A 20251-nucleotide genomic window follows, 5' to 3' on the forward strand; every position below is an offset into this window, starting at 1 on the left:
GATTTTCAGAAATTTTTCTCGTACGATCCTGCGATACTTTTTAAATACGTATCTCACTTTTAAGATTATAAAATTCGTTTGTTCGTTCTAGGAATCATCTCTGCTTGTAATGTTATATATATATATATGTTATTAAGTATTTTTTATTAAGTATTGGTAATTTAAATATATTAAAAAAATATTTCCAATTTAAACGACTTGTATAAAATTTACTTGCGATTGTAAGAAGATAATTATTTTAAAGACGTATTGTATCTCGTAAATATCGATTGTAAAGTAAATCGTTGAAAACGCAAAATAATAAGAAGCGAAATTGAAAAGGTGAGAAAAAAAAAGTGAAAGAAAAATTACGGGGAAAATTATTTTCCTTTATTTCTTTTGAGTAACGAGAACGTGATTTCCAATTTATACATTTGATATAATATAATATTTGAATGTTCAACGATGAATTACGAGTTACTTGATCAAAAGTTATCGACTGTTCTAATACTTCTCGCTGATCACGATCATCGATGTTACTCTTAATTATGTGTTTCGTACAAAGCATGTGCTTTTCCCGCGATCGGTTCGTGAATGCGTATCTCTCGATAGAATTTTTATTACATCTATTCGATATTTTTTATTGCTTCCTGCGAATTTAATGATATTTCGCTTCGTTTTGTATTTTCCAACGTCTTCGCGTATTTCGCTATATTCGTGAGTTGCGTCGTTTCCGATTTTTCCAATGTCTTCGCTATTGTTTCAGTTAACCCCGTTTTCTCTCTAATTACGGGTCTTTCGTCTTGTTTCGACTCCTTTCGTATCTTGTTTTTCGCAATTTCCTCTTCCTTCTTTTCCTCTTCGCTTTCCAGATATTTGTCCCATTTAGCGATTCGAGCTTCCGTTTCCGCATCTGTTTCTAGAATTCTAAAAAAGAAAAAAAAAAATCGATTTGGAAAATGTTACGTTTTCATCGTTCGTCTTTGTATCTACTCTGTTATAATTTATCGATTCGTTGTCCTACCGATTTTTTGTAAATTCTTAAACGAAAAAAATTAAGATTAATAAAGATTAATTATTATTTCTTGTTAATTATGTAATTTGTATATTTTTTTATAATTTTCTAATGATATGATGATATTATGATCATTAAGTGATAAATGTTATCTTAAATATTAAAATTACTAAATTATTTAAATAATAAAATATTCAAAATATTTGCTAAAATCGTTTTTCCGCTTGAAACGAAGATAAGAAATATTTTCTTTTTATCATCATGAACGCGAGATACGATTAAATCGCTATTTTTTTAATTCATGCGATATGTATGCTATGTAATAATGTTACGTAATAATAAAAAGCAAGCCTCGACGGATAATGAACTGACGTTAAATAAAGTTTTATGTCAGTGGATAAAGACAATGACTACGAAAAATGAGAGAATAACCAAACTCACTTGTATTTCGTTTTACCATCCCAGATTTCAGCCGATATTTTCCTTTGGCTGAACCAACGACCGTTTAATAATTGAATACAAGCCTGTGCTTCTGCTGGTTCCCGAAATGTTACCTGTGCAACACCTTCCGGATGTCTCTGCAAACGTATAATGTAAAAATCGTTTTTGAATTCAAGAAAATTTCCTTTTATAACGATTAAATATTAATCCGTGCAATATTTTTTTCTATATAAAAAAAAAAAAAACTATTATGTTTTGATTTGCACGAAGAATTTCGTTTTTTCAGTTCAAAATTATATGTTACGCGAAACCATAAAACGAAAAATGAGTTGAAAAAACCGGTTAAAATTTCGAATAAAGTTACTTTCGAATAATACCCGTTCAATTGTGAATGACCAAGCCAATCGGGATTATTCGAAGAGCGATTAGTTCGATTAATTTCGAACAAAAGTTTAACAAATGTAATAATAATTTTAACTTAACTTACATATTCGAAGGTTTCGAATAATTTGAATAGATAACAAGGATGGATCGCGCAAAGCACGAAGTCGTTTATCGGTACCTTGGATCGACAACGAATACGAAACTCGACTTTCGTTCGTGTTTCGTTTATCGATACGATAAAGATCGTATAAAATAACAACTACCGAAACACGAAGAGAAATTGAGAGCTCAAACGTTTGAAAGAGCTCAACGAAAAAATTTATGATCTATTGTTTCGATGTCACGTTACACGCTTCGTTGGATGGGGATATGCAAGCGAACAAAAATACTTGACGGCTTTGATAATCCTTTTTTTTTTTTTTTTTTTTGTTACATTTTTTACATTTTTAACCAAGTTTCATTCTTATTCGAGCTAAAGAATAAAACTTACTTTGACATTGAATGATTTCGCGAAACGTATCGATTATGAATGTTTTGTTGTTAAATTTAAAAGATTAGATTATTTTTTTCGGAAGAATATCCGTGAATTTTTTGCGATTGTCATTGTTTCGGCGCATTATCGAAGCGTGTATAAAAATATAAACTATTAAAAAATTAAAATGGAATAATTTTGCGAAATTATGTATTTATATGATTCCATGTGTAACAAAAAAAAAAAAAAATTACGATTTTAAATTTATAATTTTTTAAAAAACATGATATCTTTCTAAAAATGAATTAAACGAAAGAAATTTTATTTTACGAGATTATTCCTTTTCTTTTCATATAAGAAAAATTAAATTTTCAACCTCTGATTTATTTAAATTTGATCACATTTTTATCGATCGCCATTTATTACAATTTTCTTAAATCTATTAATTATTGCCAATATTATTATTGTACATTGGTCCGATACGCGAAGTAAATAATAATTACTTTGATATAAAAGATGAAAAATATTCGATATTGATTCAAGGTATCCGATATTGAAAGAAGAAAGATCTGTTCCATTTTGCATGGGTCATTAGAGAAATCTATAGACAAAACGATTCGATTGTACAGCGCACATACACGGATTGTAAGTACATATATACAGTTATAAAATATTACGTGGCATTACTTCATTAGACGGTGATGATCTAAGCGACACAGAATGCTTTAATAATCGATCTAAATTGATGCTTTAATGATCGATTTTTTATAGATATTCGTGAATTCATTAATATTTCATTAATTATTAAAAGCATGATAGATAAAATAAATTTATTACGTGAAACAGTTTATTAAAAAATCATTGAGATAAGAAAATTTTTTACAAAGTAATATTATTAGATCGAAATATATAGATATAATTTAATTTCATTCTTATTATTCTTATTTTATTAGAATTAAAAATAATACGTTGATACGGACTCGTATATAAAATGATCTAATATTTGGGTGCATCTATTTTTCCGAGAATAATCTAATAAAAACGATCGTATTAGATGTACTTACATCGTAAATAACAACTTTCCGAACGTCACCGCATTTCAAACATTCGGATCTGATGTCCTGTTGATATTCGAGCAGTAAGGATACCTCTTTGTCAAAGTCTTCCGGAGAGAATAGATTTTTTATAATTACTACTCTTTCGTGTTTCGACGGTTCTCCTGGTGCACGTTCAGGCCTCCAATCGAATAATCTGTGACAAAAATAATAAAGATAAATAATAGAAATTTATAAGTAATTGAATATTTTTTTGTGCGTATATTTATAGAAAAATTTAAATCTTTTATTTATTTTTTGTCATATATATTTTTTATATATATTTTAAATTATATTTATCGTATTATCTGTGGATTAAAAATTCTTTTTTTCATTATTTAATAAATAAATAAATAAACTTAGGTAAAAATTCGTAAAATTTTTATAAATTAAAAATATATGTATACATATATATATACTAGAATTTTAGATTTTATTGATTTTACGTTACATTAGTTTTATATTATATCATACAAATTGAAGACATAAATCAATAAACTTCGTATAAATTACGATATATATATTGTTGATAATTTTTAATTTTCCAATTTTATACCTTCGTGTTACGCTTCAACCGTAATTTGTTATAATTATTTAAAAATTATTTCTGTTTCGCGTTTAAAAAGATTTTACGCGTGTAAACGAATTAATTTTTGTAAATTGTGTTTGTTACTTGCATTCAAATTATATTTTATATACATATATAGGTATATTGCAAGAGTCTTTCAATTAAGCGAGAAAATATAAAAAATGAAATTTGCATTTAAAGTAAAGATGTAAAATTTCAAACGTAAATTTGCATGAGCGTAACGAGATAATCAAATTTATTATTTATATACAAAGACTAAAAATATATACGGTATGATATAAGAGTAAATGGCACGTGTGGTCTTTTGTAATTTGCAAATAGACGTAGACTAGAAATTGCAATGATTTTTTACAAGAAATAAATATCGTCAAGTCGGTTTCAATTTTATATATAGTAAAAATATATATAATATATATATATATAAAAAATATATCTAATACGAATCAAAAAATGTTTCTTTAATTATTTAAATTCGTATATGATTGAATGAATTATGATGCATGTAGTATATATCGCGTAATAATATTTATTTTATAATTAAACAAGTATGAAATCGACAATTGTATATCAACAATAATGCATATAGATCAAATGCTTCATTTACAACGTCATGATTGATAAAATTCGCAAGCTGATTTAATTAGAAAAGAAAATAAATTTATCAAGGTATCGGTCAATATTTATCGAAAGTTTATCGAAGTTTGTTTGTATGCGTAATCAGTTTATTAATCATTTATTAATTAAAAGTATTACGTAATTTTTTATGTATAAAATTATATCGATAAAATAAATACATATAGAAATTTATATGTACATATATACGAGTAATAAGAATCGTTAAAATTGGATTAAAAGGATACTCGTCGAATAGAAAATTACAGCATTGGATTTATTATATCCGAAAGTTATTTACTTTATAGTATTTTACAGTTTTTCTTGTTGTATAATATTCACTTATCGCAAGTAATATTTGCGGGAAAAAATTAGAAAAATAAAAATTTTATTTTCAATTGTTATTTTTGTTGCAAAATAACAGGTATACGTCATGTTGATGACCTAAATGACGTAAGCCAGAAATAATGTCCTACTATCGATAATAATACTATCGAATATATTAAATAATCTTAATATATTTCTACATACTTAATATATATATTTTTACGGCATTTTTAGGTTAAAAAGATTTTTATATATATATATTTTTTAATTTCTTATTGTATAAATATTACATAACAAGAGCAATGATAAAGCAATTTTCGATAGGAATCATCGAACGAATTAAATTTATTTTTAACTAATTTTTTCTTTCGTTCAATTCAACATCTCCAAATTTTTTTTTTTTTTTTACAAGAAAAAAGTAAAAATAAGAGTAGCGAAATAAAATCTCATAAATGAAAAATGATTACGTTTCTTTCTATTGATTTCGAATATGAAATCGTATAAAAAATTGAAATACGAATCATGTATAGGATATGTATAGAAACTCAATAATTCGATGGAAAAAACAAATCTATAAAGATACGTGGTATCGTTGAAAACATAGGAATCGTTATGAAATTGATGAAAGCCATGAAAGAAAATTGATTGATCGATATCGAGGCCATGAGAGAAAATTATTCGAATAGGAAAACGACATAGACAAATAGAAACCGATTTGAACACGAAAAGACCGTTAGAGCTGAGACTTCCGGTAAGGAACAGTCGAGATGGACCTCAAGTTCGTTCGTAAATAACTGGTTTTCGCAAAGTTCAGGGCATCGAACTCTCGTCCTTAAGCGGATACCTCGTGCGCACCAATGAAGACGGCAAACACTCGACTAACTGATGATTACGAACACTATCAGTGGATAGAACTACGGATAAGGACCCTCTATTTAAATATATTCACAGATTTTAGAATCTATGCCGATCTTAACCGCGAAATTTTCAAACGCGAAACTATTTCAACTGGAATAGGGAACGGGATAGAAAAAGAGAGAGAGGAAGAGAGAGGAGGAGGAGGAGGAGGAGGAGGAGGAGGAGGAGGAGGAGGAGAGAGAGAGAGAGATCAATTGGAACGATTAATTGATTTACGATACTAAATGATTTAAAAATTTTCAATATAAATTTTATAAATTATCTATCATTTTATCATTTTCCACTTCTTCCATAACAAAATGAGATATTGGAGAAAAAAACAAGTTCGTAACAACAATTTCGTAATATTTTTCATGTTTTTTTCATGTTTCAGATTATTACAAATCAATTGAAAAATCTCCATTTATTTCCAAAAACATTGTAATTTCTACCAAAACAAAAGTGTGACAAAATTTGTATGATATTTCAAAAGATTTCAAAATATCTCCTTTAAAACAAATCCATGCGACGTGCATTTAACAATTTCTTCCTTTTTATTCGTTAAAAAAGAAAACCGAGGAAAAAATTATATTGTATTACGTGAAACATTTATTATCTCTATATCACAGATGGATATCTTCGTCTCTATTAAAAAAAAAATTCTACGCGAATTTTGATATTAATTCCTAAAAAATTATTCAATTTTACGTGAAAAGATTAAAATTGAAAACTTATATATCAAAAATTTCAAGAACTTTCAAATACTTAGAAAAGCTCGATTATATATTTTCTCTATATTTCCTTGGAGAACATGAAGAACGGAAGATCGTTATTGATCATCGCGTTGGCAAAGAAAAAAAAAAGAAACAAAGTTATGATGCATGGTAAGGCAGTATCGCGTATGTCTGGATTACGAGATGAGAAAAGAATCGTTTCTTCTTGCTCATTGAATGGACATGTGTAAGAAAGTGATCTGGATGCAAGAACGATATACTAACATCATGGCGCGTGAGTAATTGAGCCGCGCAGCTGCTTTTACGGGAATTCACCAACGCCAAACAGTCTGGCCCTATTATCTCGAGCCTCTGTGATATCCGGTTTATGGAACGTGATCAAGTTCACCTCTGCCGATCGTTCGATTCCATTCCACAACCTCGAGCACAGAGATGAACGGAGAAGGGAAATGATTTTATTCGTTCGTTTCGAATACATTTTATAATTTTCTATACGCGTATATAAATATATATATATATGTAAAGAAGAAATTTCAATTTTGAAAGGATAAAAAGAGAAAATATACGTTATAAAAGTTTAGAAATTCAGAATTTAGAATTGTTATAATTTTAATATTAAGAACTAATAATTCCTAATTCCAGGAATTAATAATAAAACTTAGAAATTCTAGAGAAATAAATATTGGAACGTTTTTATGTACTTTTTAGCTTTGTGTTTATTATTTATAATGTTTCGTATAATATCTATGTAAAATAATTAATCGTATAGAATATTATTTTGATGCATATTTTTATTTTTGATTTATTCTTATTTTATTTACATATTATATCTTATTTGATTTATATTATTTTATAATATCGATTGGAAAATATATCGATCGATCAATATTTTCGAAATTTTCGATCAAATATTTGAAATTTTAATACAATATCGAGCTTTAATGACACTGAAAATGACTCATTATTATACATATCATGCGAAACTCGTGTAATTTCGTTTCATAATCAAAATGAATACTTACATATTACGTTGTTTATGAAACTTATAGATATTATTATTTTCACATTCGTGAACATTGTTGATTGATAAAAATCCATGAAATGCGATATTGTGATTTCGTGAATACGACTTTTGTGACTATTGACAAATACATTGTCAATAATTCCGTATTCGTGAATGGATATGTGAATACTGATAAATTTTAATAATAACGAAATTTAATTCGTTGATGGATCAACGATTTTACGCGAATTGAGATCTTGGAATTTATGATTTCCGAAACTATGGAAAAGCTATGATAATTTTAATTAATATTCCATAGATCGAAATTATTTCTCGATTGATATTGTTGGACTGTAATTTTATGCCTTCCTATACGTCGAAATAACTTGTAGTCACTTATGATTGAATGGTACAATTTTGGAAACAAACAGCATACCATATTCAAATTTGATATAATTTCTGAAATATACGTCAATTTTTTTCTACCAACTTGTTGTTTCGTAAGAGAAAAATTTAGTTGCACACGATATTTGAATTTTTGTGCTTCGTTCGCTTAAATCAAGCCTTGACGAGAAAAAGATATGTGAATAGTAGTATATAATATACCTAGAGACTATATAGTAGTATATAATATAACTAGAGACTAACTAGCATAAAGATGAAATTATTATATGTATATTGATTCCTAGAAGATTGAGAGGTAACGTGCGTTGTACGGTATTGGAATGAATTCTGAAACAGCTGCCAACAAGATAAGATGAATGAAGATAGACATGAATGAAAAGAAACGCTCGAAATATACTAATCGGATAAGATGCGATTTTAAGATGAAATTATTTGGAACGAAATCAATATTGTGAATTTTTCATATTGAAAAATATTGAAAAAACCGACTTGACATTTCTTTCTACGCTTAGTAATTGTGAAATCACTGAATTTATATATGATAAGTATACATAATTCTTCAAGGTTTTTTGTACAACGAAGAAAATATAAAGAATAATAATAAAATTCTGATAAATACGATTGTGATATATTTTAAATCACTGGATATATTTAAATATATTTAATATCCCTTTAAATTGAAATTAAAATTAAAAATATAATATATATATTTCACGCAAACGGTTATTTTAATACTTTTTATTTTAGTATACTATACTTTTAAAATAATCTTAGGTTTGCATCTTTTTCTGATAAAACATAAATAGAAATCTATGAAATTAATTTGTTTTTTTAAGAATTTAGAATTTAATTAAAATAATTAAATAACTAAACCGAAATCGAACCGAATACGTAGATAATACACGTATACTATGCAGATAATATATGTATATATATTTCAACTGCGATAATTTCATTATTAACATATTAAAGATAGAGATAAAATTTACATTTTTTGCATTTTGTCTTATTTTCATTATTATTCGAGAAGAAAAGAATAATAAAATAAAGAAAAATAAAGCAATTTAGTTAAAAAAAGCCTTACCTTGATCCTATCTTACGATTACCTTACGATTAACTATCCATCTACAATAAGTAAAAAAAAAGAAAGAAATTCTAAAAATGAAATATCTACTGTATGCGACTTACTTTTCTTGCAACTTTTTTTGTCGTTCCTTATCCTTTTTTTTCCGTTTCGGTTTCAAGGCTGGGTCGTACGCGTCTCCTTTCATTTGAAACTTTGCCCTCTGAACAGACAACGTTTTACCCCTGATTTGCGATTTATCCAAGATCTTTAATGCCAAATCCACCGATTCGACCTGAATAAAAAAAAAAGTAAAAAAATGAAAAAAAAAAATCGTAAAGATTAATCAAACGCAGGAGATACATCGCGAGGAAGGCGTAGTATAACATAAATGACTACAAGTTTCTATTTAAAAGATTAAATAGAAAAGAAAATTACGTATTTTAGGAAACTACTAATTGGCAAACTTATTCAAATTTTATTTAAATATTCATTTTATTTCCCATTTATAAATATTTATAACAAATATGTCTTAATTTATTCTATCTAAATTCTAAATTCTAACTTCTAAATTCCTTCCGTTCTATATTATTTTATGATACAATTTTTTCTTTTGATTTTACATTTCTTTTCGTATCTTCTATTCTATCATATTTTCCATTCTTTCATATTTATTCGATCAATTATTAATTATTTAAAATTTTGATTTATTTCATTTCATTTTTTATTATTCAAATTATTTCATTACTCATCCTATTAAAATTATTTCGTTTCTTTTAACGAGAATACTAACTCAGTATTATAAAGGAAAAATAAATGCAAGGCCATTTTAATATCATCATCATTTATATGATATGTATGTCATTGATTCGCCCTCGATTCGTCCATGAACAAATAAATTGACGTTGATTTTTATATAATTCAGATTTTCACGATAATAGTCGGGAATAGTTCGCGCAGTTTTAGTAAGGAGTGTACCATCGACAATTAACGCCCACTGTAAAATATTATCAATCACGTTTAACAGTTTATCGCTTGGGAATATGTGCGGATATCGTCTGCAAGTCGTCTACAAATGCTTTTAATTTTAAATCTTGATAAAAGACAAATAAAAAAACTTGAAAAAAACTCTCCTAATTTGGAATAATATTTTTTCTCTTTACAACATTATCTTTTGAAATAAAAATTAAAAAAGATGGCTAAATATTAAAAAAGAAAATTGCAAATATGATTCGTTTTTCATCGTTTCCGTTTCCTTTTTTTTTGTTTGACATTTCTTATCCTTGTTCTAATAATAATAATAAGAATAAAAATAAGAAATACTGCGTTTAAGTTAAAAGAGATAATTTTTTTTTTATTTTTTTTTTTTCATTTTTCTCAGACAGAAAAGTTGCGAGAAAAATAATTGAAATGTATGCAGATATCGAAATCGTAAAACAATTTCAAATGTGCCTTCGTCGAAAGATGAAGAAAATCGTTATATATTATTATATCTATTGCCATATATTTTAATAAATGAGTGATATATATTTTATTCTCTTATAAAAAGTATAATAAAAAAATGTAGTCGTTCAATGTTTACATGATTGTATCAAAAAAATTATACCTATTTTGCAATGAAACAAAATCGAATTGATGCATAATCACAGATGTATAACTTGAGTTATACAAAAATATAGGATAGATATTAATACTAAAAATAGGAAATTCCGGCTCCATTCCAGCAGAATGGATAGAACCGGTAGTTCTGTCAGATTTATTTTCAAACTACGTGCCAGTTTCAATGTTCGATCAAAGTAGTATCGAAATACTTTTAACCGTGATTTCATATCTTTCACGAAACAAAGCGTACGAGAATCGTTTGTTGGTAAAAATCATTTGAAGGAATTTTATATAGTCAAATTTACGTAGAATCAGAGATAAGTACGATTAACGTATAAAATTATCTTAACCTTAATTTTGAATAAAATGTTTTTATTTTATTCATCCGTTTTGGTGTTGTTATCCAGTTTCTCCTCATTAAAAAAAAAAAAAAAAAAAAATGGTAACGGAAATACATAGGCGTGGTAAACGAATAATTTCGAATGAATGATTAAACGGTAACGGAAATACATAGGTAAATTTACTGGTGCCAAGTTGAACGATGATGTAACGATACCGGAACATATCCGGTAACAATGAAAAATAGAAAAATATTTTTTCACATTATTCGGCTAATAAAAATGTTTAAAATTTACAAGTGATGCGTATTTCTTTCTTTTTGTATTTTTTAAATCTAAATCTAATTTACTAATTTTAAAATCTAAAGTCTTTGTATTTTTCAGTGTAAGAGGAATTTGAAAAAATCCAATTCAACCATGTTAATTTTAGCGATCTTTTAATTTTATAACCGATTATATTAGATATTATCATTTATTATCTATTGTATTGTGTATTATTCTATATAAACAAATTTACAACAAATAATTATTTGAAACGTATAAATATTTAAAATACAATAATATTGTTAATAAAGAAAAATGATTTTTATTACAACATCATAATTGAAGAATTATTATCTACGATAATATTTTTTAGAGACTATCTTCGATATTTGGAAACAATGCATAGAATTTATTTTGCATAGAATCATGCTCGTTAATGATAATCATTTATGAAATGGTTGGAAAATAACAATAATATTATGATGTCTAACAAGGATTAAAGAGAATTTTAAAAGATAAAAATTTCAATAAATAAAGATAATATAAAAATAATATATATATATATATCCCACCCCCATCCACCCACTTCGTCGTTTTATCGTCGTATTTCCACCCACGTGATGACGAACAACAGCGAGGAATAATACAAGTGCCGACAGGCAAAAATCGGGAGAACTCGTCTGGCTGAATGAACCTACGCACGTCTTTTTGCTTCGAGGATGATCTTGCTTCGTTCCTTTCACGAGGACATTCGTATTTCCATTTCCCACTTCGAACATTTCGCTTTCACCTCGCCTAAACGGGCACAAATCGTGTCCGTTTACGCGTATACGTTCCATACTCACGACGGGACACCAATATGCTCGTTTTATGTGCACCATTCTTCATTCCCGTATTACTTGTGTCGTAGTTCGAGCGTTGAAATATCATCTAATTAAACATACTTCTATTTTTAGGGTTCCAACAGAGATTGATTGTCCGAAAGAGGAACATCCTTATAAAGAGATTTATAACGATGATTGTTACACTATGATCAAAATTGGTATCGAATCGATAGATAAAAAGATATATGCATTTACATTTTTTTTAAAAATTCGAATTCGTTCCAATTATGGATATTTGTAAATAAATAATTTATATAACCATTAGCCTGATAGAAGAATGTTAAAATTAATAGTATACTTTGATATTGCATTCGATAAAATATAATAAAAATAAGATGTTATCCTTATATATATATATATTGGTATAGAAAAAACAATTGTAATATTTTTATTTATAGAATATCCTCTAAATGAATTTGTAAACATTAAATCTGATATTTTGTATAATATTCGTACGCATCCTTATATCGATTAAAACTGTCGTTCCCTTTAAGAAGGTAATTTTTAAATTGCTTCACTTTTCCAATAAATGTACGATATGATAAAAGTACGAATATAATAAATAAATACGACAAAAGTATAATATATCGTCATGTATTCTAATATCATTTCAAATTTATTTTCCTTCCATTATATTTTTCTTTTTTTTTTTTGCAATAATTCATTAAAATTAATTTAAGATCTGTATCGATGATTAATAACCAAATCGATCTGTGAATTTCGACTCGTTGAATTTCGACGAGGTAATCAGATATCAATGAAATTTATCGAATATCCTTTAAATTTAAATAAATCTTCGTCATTACCAATAACGTTCGCTTCTCAAATTGTCCCGTATTGTATGCAAATCATGAGAAAAGCATTTTTTATTTTGAAATAATAATACGCTTTGCCTGCCATTGTGAAACATATTATTTAATTCCCATCAAAAAACATCGATCGAGGACAGAGATCACATTAGAATCTTTTCATACATTAAAGAAGAAACAAAAATATTAAAAAAGAAAGAAAAAACGACAAAGAATTATAAATTATTAATATTATTTCTTTCTCTACTATTTGATTAATTACTATTTAAATGAAAAAGATTTATTCGAATTTCATTCAAAAATAACACAATATCTGATTTATTAATATTTATCCTTCCTTATGTGCAAATTTTTCCGTTCTTTTGTTTTTGCGTAAAGTTGTACGTAAACTCACAAAAAGAGCATGAAACAATAAAAAAAAAAAAAAAAAAAAAAAACAGAAATTTGAATGCGCATTGAACGTTAGTTATTTTAGATTGAAATAACGAAGCGTTCGAATTTTACGCCAATCAGGATTGCATGCCTGTGCTATTTGCAAAATTTTAGTATCCGCTATCAAATCGATATCTCGAACATCATACTCTTTGAAGCTGTACTTTTCATCAGAAATTCTATACATGTTTGCGCATTTCGTTATCGTTTAACGTTATTCCGAATGATAAACGCGATTTCGTTTTTCCGTGGAAAAAATAACACGAAAACATTTATAACGCTTCTGTTACAAATTTACGATTCTTAAAATTACCGATTACTATTCGGTAAAGAATAAACGAGATATCTGTGATATTTCGCGAAATAAATATTTGTATCTTGAAGAAAGTTTTAAAACTCGGATGTTTACGATTAATTTTCATAACAGACTTTCAGATTTTTCTATAAATTCTTTCGCTTATTATTCACAGTTATGTTAATGCAATCTAAATAATAAATATCTATGATTAAATTAAACGAAACATCGAAACTCTGAAACGCGATAAAATAATCTCATATATCCAACAACGAATGGAACGAGTCTCTTCTTAAAAATACTACGACCATATCCATAAATAACATCTCTAAATCGAGTCACTGAACTACCGTTTCGATGTCAACCGAAAAGACAAAGGGAATCCATAGTTGATAAAAAGAATAAAAAAGGAAGAAGAAACGAGAAAGAGAGATACGATATAACGGTGCAAGGGAAGTAACGGTGTAGCTAGCTAGTTTCTCTAGATTCTTATACGAAAGAAAATAGGAAAATCATGTAAGTTTTACGGATTACTCCAAACATAGCGCCGCGAAGAATTTTCAAATCTGCATAGCGTGTGATGGATCAATATAAATTCTTGCTAAACATATAACACGTATGAATACGTGTATATGTTTATGCATAATTTTAGTTTGTCTTTTGGCCGAGTAAATTTTTCAAAATGTGTATTTTTCGAAATACTATTCAAATACTTTTCAAAGTATTGAAAAATCGTGTCGCATCGCGTTGAAAGAAAAAGAAGAAGAAATACCATCAAAGTTACCATATGGCACGATTATTAAAAATGATTATTAAAAATAGTCTATTAATAGTCTATCTATTTAATACGTACATTTGAAACGTATTAAAGAACAGTAATTTCGCGATGTTGTAACGTTCATTTAATAATTTATTCGAACACGTTTATATACAATCGATATTCCGTTTAAGTGCATTGGCGGGAAGAAAAGCTTGTATCGACGATGGACAAACTTCTCGCAATAATTCTCTATATTCAATAGTGATTAATTTTACGAAAAAAATAATATAGTGCAATTATGGCTGCCTTATAAATCCAGAGAAATCAAACGATTCGATATTGATAAACGAGAAACATTTATTTTTATTAATATTATTATTACTATTTCTGGATTAATTAATAAGAAGATAATTAATAATAATGTTATTTCAAACATTTCGAATGGAAAATCAATAATCTAGATACATAATTTCGTTAGCTATCAGTATCGAAAAGAGAAGACGTAATGCCAATCTAGATTCATTTAGATTACATTATATATTATCCGTGGTCAATATCGGTATGATACCGCAACCGTGATAAGATATTCCATTAGCAACTATGCGTACGAATCGATTAGTTAAAAAGAAATGGATTCCTCGCATCCAGGCATATCTCGATTAGCGACTCGAATACGCGAAACGAGCCTGATTTGTTTCCCTCTTGAGTATTTCTCCGATACTAATCGTATTATATTTTTACTAAATTTTCTCTGAACTCAGATCAGACATGTAAAAGAAAGCATTTATGTAGTAATTTTTAATCTTGATAGATTAATAATTGATCTTTTGATTAGCGCTCGTATCACGAAAAACACGTCGTGTGGAAAGGAAAACGGCGCGAGGATTAATCGACGATGAACGAACAAACGTAAAGCAAACCATTGAAAAAAAAAAAAGAAGAAACTTGATTCAAAGACCAGCTTATATATAGAAGTATTTTCTAAAAATCATTTCAATAACAATAAATAGATAAATAGTAATCAAAAAATTGCAATGAAAATGTGACGATGAAATTGCAGGCAGAATAGCTTCCGATAGGATACAACAGTATATTGTATTATATATAGCGACTTTAACTTGAAATCGAACTACGGATTCGAAATGCTAATAATTCGCTTCATAATTTACGTTTACTAAACTTTCGAAATATAAATATTCCATTATTAATTATTAATAAAAACGTAAAATGAAATAAATCAATGTATTAAATATCACACATATGTGTGATGAAACACAATTTCCATAAACATAAATTGCTACACATGTGCAAAGGCCTAAATAATGTTACGTAATAAAAATACCTGTAAAAAAAAAAACTTGTCAAAGTTCAAAAATTTATCACGTTATTTAATCAATATACCGAACGATCGGAGAACGATCGAAGAGGAAGTGGTATTAAAAGATGGTCGTGGAAAAACGTTTTTTGGTTTGAAAAAGCGGCAAAATAAATTTTGAGCGTCGACGAAATATCATCTTTTTTTACCTGAGATTTGGGTACACGGAGAGAGAGAGAAGAGAAAAAGAAGGGGAGAGGAGAGGAGAGGAGAGGAGAGGAGAGGAGAGGAGAGGGAGAGGGAGAGAGAGAGAGAGAGAGAGAGAGAGAGAGAGAGAGAGAGCGACAATCATGATAAAAATTTCAACGAAACAGCACTGCGGATGAAATCGCGCGATACTCTCGGTCTGCCCTGAATTCATCGCCGACCTCGGCCGGATCTCATTGGGCTGGTTAAACGCGACGTGAAGGAAAAAGAGGCGATGACGGTATAACGCAACATCTGAATAATCGTGGTGGCGAACAGAGCCGCAGCCAACAGAGAAAACTTGTATATTCTTCGCGTGTCGTCTGAGTCATCCAGGAAAGTACTTATTCGTAAATTTATTCACGGCTAACCGTACGAGATGGCTTCGTTTGCATTGGCCAATATCATCGGGAACACTTTGCAAAATTTCTTTCTAAGAAAATAATTAATTGGAAAATTTGAATAAAAAAGAAGATATTTTCAAAGATTAAAATTTTAAACAAGATTGTAATCAATTTTGAATCGTAATAATATAATAACAATATGAATTCTCCTCTCAAAAAAATTTCATTTTTTTCTAAAGATAATGTTAAAAATTGATACTTATCTATGGATACGATTCATATATATCACTCGAGATTTTGATCATAATGAATAAGTTCTTTCTCAAATAATGTATTTAAACGCGACAAAATCGTATTAATCCAATTATAACAAAATGTCTTATACTACATCTTATCATCGTGAGCGCATTCGTCGTATAGATTAAATGGAGCGTGACAGAATTCTTTGGAAAAAGAAAAAAAAACTAAGAATTTCATGGTTTCGTTTTACAAAATAAAACGATCGCGAGAAAACCGAGTCGAACGTGTAACGATTTTCGAAGTTTTAAACGGTGCGCTGTTCGAAACGCCCTTTGAAACTCGAACTCTTCAATAATTTCTTAGCCATATATAGAGGCCATTTTGACATGTTTGTTAAAAATGTTTTCCCCTCCCTTCCTCCTCTCCCACCTCCAATTCATTGAGAATAATGATACAAATACGTATATAACGAAACAATAACGTTTTTAATTTTGCTTCGATGACAGGATTTTTGATGTTCAACAAATAAAAATAATTGTTCTTTCGATCAATTATTTTTTTCTATATAAATTCGATTAAAATATCGCATTTTTTTAAAATATATATTTATGAAGAAAAAATCCTAAAACAAATTAATAAAGATTGTTGTGTTCCGATCAGATCCATATTATCCCATCAAAGATATTTATTAAATTTATCCGTTTATACGTACTCTTTTAGTATCTTACATAGTATCTTTTTACGAATAAATTCACGTTTAAATCATCGTGCACGGTTTACGGATACAAATGTTTAACATTTAATTGATAACTTTCTTTATTGTGACGTACTTAGATTTTTAAATCGTACGTTTGACTTAAAATAAATATTTGATAACAATGGGATATAAGAATTAAAAGAAAATATGAAAATAATCATAAACATATCATAGACATTGGCAAATTTTAAATTTTTCCAAAATAAATGATGCGGTAATAAAATTATACGGTATTATTTTCAATGCAATCCAATGAAAATTCACTTTCAACGCAAAACGAAAGCGTCGTATACGTATACATGTGAAAGTAAGATGATTTCTATGCGATTAAAAAATTTGAGGAAACATGACGAAATGACTTAGAAGACGATAAATTAAATTTTATAATAAATCAGAGAGATATTGATAAAAATGGTCGCGTGCCAATTGGACAGACGTTTAACAGACCTATCTATTCGATGTGCGATATTGGCGGAATCCGGAACGGAATCTTTTGATGCCGTTACTCTTCCACGCTTGAAGAAATGCTTTCGGACAACTTATTCCAAGAATTTCGAGGTTAATTTCTCCGTTATACGAGTCATTCCATATATTCTTTCCTTTTTTTTCAATGCTGATCATCTATTTACCACGAAATTATTCAATACGAAAATTTCATTATACCTTAAAAGATCCTTTCTTATTATATCCAATTATTTCCTATATATATATGTATATATATATATATATATATAAAATATACCGCAAAAAAATGTAAAATATCCAATAAGTTTTTCGAAAATTGTTATTTCTTCGATTTGAAGCATATACATGCATAGTAATTCTTTTTTTTCTTTCTTTTTAAAGAAAAAAAATTTTTTATAAAGAAAAAGAAAGATAAAAATTTAATTTATCACATTGTTTTCTAGAAGAAAGTTTTTTTGAGCAGAAAGACGCTACACGTATGTAAAAATATTTTTTTTCAAGTATTTTTTTCACCCAATAAAAAATTATTCAAATTTGTTTCATATTTCTCTTTCGTTCTCTTAATTTTTGCATGATCATTGTTCTTTTTATTTACAATGATTAAATTTTTTCATCTGTATATATCATAAAATATTACGTATTACGACACAGTTGTTCTACTTTCTTTCTCGCAGTATTCGAACATGTAGTTTACCCACTGATGAAAAATAGTGTACTGATAAGTAAAATCAACATTATATTCATTGCATTTATAAATCATGTAATTCGTACAATGTATAGGAAAAGTCAGACAATGAAATACAAATCAACAATTTCTTCGTATTTCATCTATCGTTATCAAATGAAACGTGAAACATAAAGATTATATTGAAATTCGAAAAAGAAACAAAGATGATCATGATGAGTATAATTCGCCCAATAATTCGCCCAAGAATTTGTAAATGTAATATACAGATGAATAGAACAGAGATGATTAAGATAGATAGATAGATAAGATAGATAGATAGATAGATAGATAGATAGATAGATAGATAGATAACATAGATAGATAGATAGATAAGATAGATAGATAGATAGATAAGATAGATAGATAGATAGATAAGATAGATAGATAAGATAGATAGATAAGATAGATAGATAGATAGATAAGATAGATAGATAAGATAGATAGATAAGATAGATAGATAGATAGATAAGATAGATAGATAGATAGATAAGATAGATAGATAGATAGATAAGATAGATAGATAGATAGATAAGATAGATAGATAGATAGATAGATAGATAGAATAAAAATGAAATTTTCGAACAAAAGAATTTTTTTTCGTTTCAAATTTAATTTTTTTAAGAAACATCAATTTAATCTATGATTTGATTAAATGTTTATTTATATATAATTATTATATTTATTATAAGTAATAAAGCATTAATTCTAATTTATATTATAGAAATTTTAAATACATTGAACAATCATGAAAATTTCAGTTCATTGAAAGTTATGAATAGTTGACTGTATGGTGGTATGTGTTAAAAGTAAAATTAACTAAAAAATTAATAATAATACAATTGCGATAAAATATTTATTTCAAAATTTGAAATATCGTAACGACAATATTTCGATTTAATTGTATCGAATTTTGATAGAACTTGATGTTTGATTGAAAATATTTATCGGATAGATAAAATATCGTATTTAATAATCCATTTAATTTCAATAGAAATCAATTAATTGAGAATAATGGAAAAATAGTGCGAAAAGCTAAATGCGTTCCATCTCGACCGATTGAAGTGTGACCTATATTTCAAATATCGTTTATTATAATTTTGTACAATGACGAAAAACGATAAAAAAAAAAAAGGAAATATAATGTTTCTAAGAAATACAAAATCACGAATATAAAATTGTTGTATTTTTAAAATATAATTACTTATTTAAATTTATTTTTATCTTTCTCAGTTTATTTTTTCATTTTCGTTTTTTTTTTTTATTCTCCGTTTAACAGAAATGAAATATAGGCGATTATTTTTTATTTTATTTATACTCGTAAAAGTTTAAAAACAATTACAAGAATGAAAAAACGAAACAGATATATTCTCGCTTCGCTCTCGACAAGAAAGAATTATGTATTTATTTTTTTTTGTTAATGCAAATTTTTATTAATGTGCAAAGCACTAGCACTGGCCAGTTGTCAAGTATTGATCGAGTTTAAGGAGAAGAAAATAACACGACAAAGATAATGATATTTGGTCAGTTATTGGCAACCGCGAGGCACGAAAAAGCGGTTTATGGGAAAGTCAACATTCTGCGCATTGTGTTCCATGGAAATTACGAATTCACGATATGCGTCTTTCAATACGTCGTATTCATTGGCAACCTATTGAGGAGAAAACACGAGAAAAGATCACAGATTTTTTTTCTATTCGAAAAAAGTCGAAAGATCGCGTACATTTATCTACGAATTAAATGTACATGTAACGTATATTG

At 27.5% G+C, this 20251-nt stretch overlaps 1 protein-coding gene across 1 annotated transcript in view; it reads right to left on the bottom strand.

Annotated features, from left to right (window-relative positions):
- Positions 1-347: 347 nt before the first annotated feature.
- The window catches only part of barc (RRM1_TatSF1_like and RRM2_TatSF1_like domain-containing protein barc), a 31760-nt gene continuing 11856 nt past the window's right edge, over positions 348-20251 (bottom strand). Inside the window, exons 4-7 of the mRNA XM_003697332.3 lie at positions 9141-9310; positions 3356-3542; positions 1436-1572; positions 348-906 (exon numbers count right to left, since the gene is read on the bottom strand). Coding sequence (XP_003697380.1) covers positions 606-906; positions 1436-1572; positions 3356-3542; positions 9141-9310 — 795 coding nt within the window. The 3' untranslated portion in view covers positions 348-605. The remainder of the gene's footprint in view (positions 907-1435; positions 1573-3355; positions 3543-9140; positions 9311-20251) is intronic.

This window comes from Apis florea, unplaced genomic scaffold (assembly GCF_048593485.1).
Source record: "Apis florea isolate Af1SG1 unplaced genomic scaffold, ASM4859348v1 contig_2897_pilon, whole genome shotgun sequence".
Lineage (NCBI taxonomy): Eukaryota > Metazoa > Arthropoda > Insecta > Hymenoptera > Apidae > Apis > Apis florea.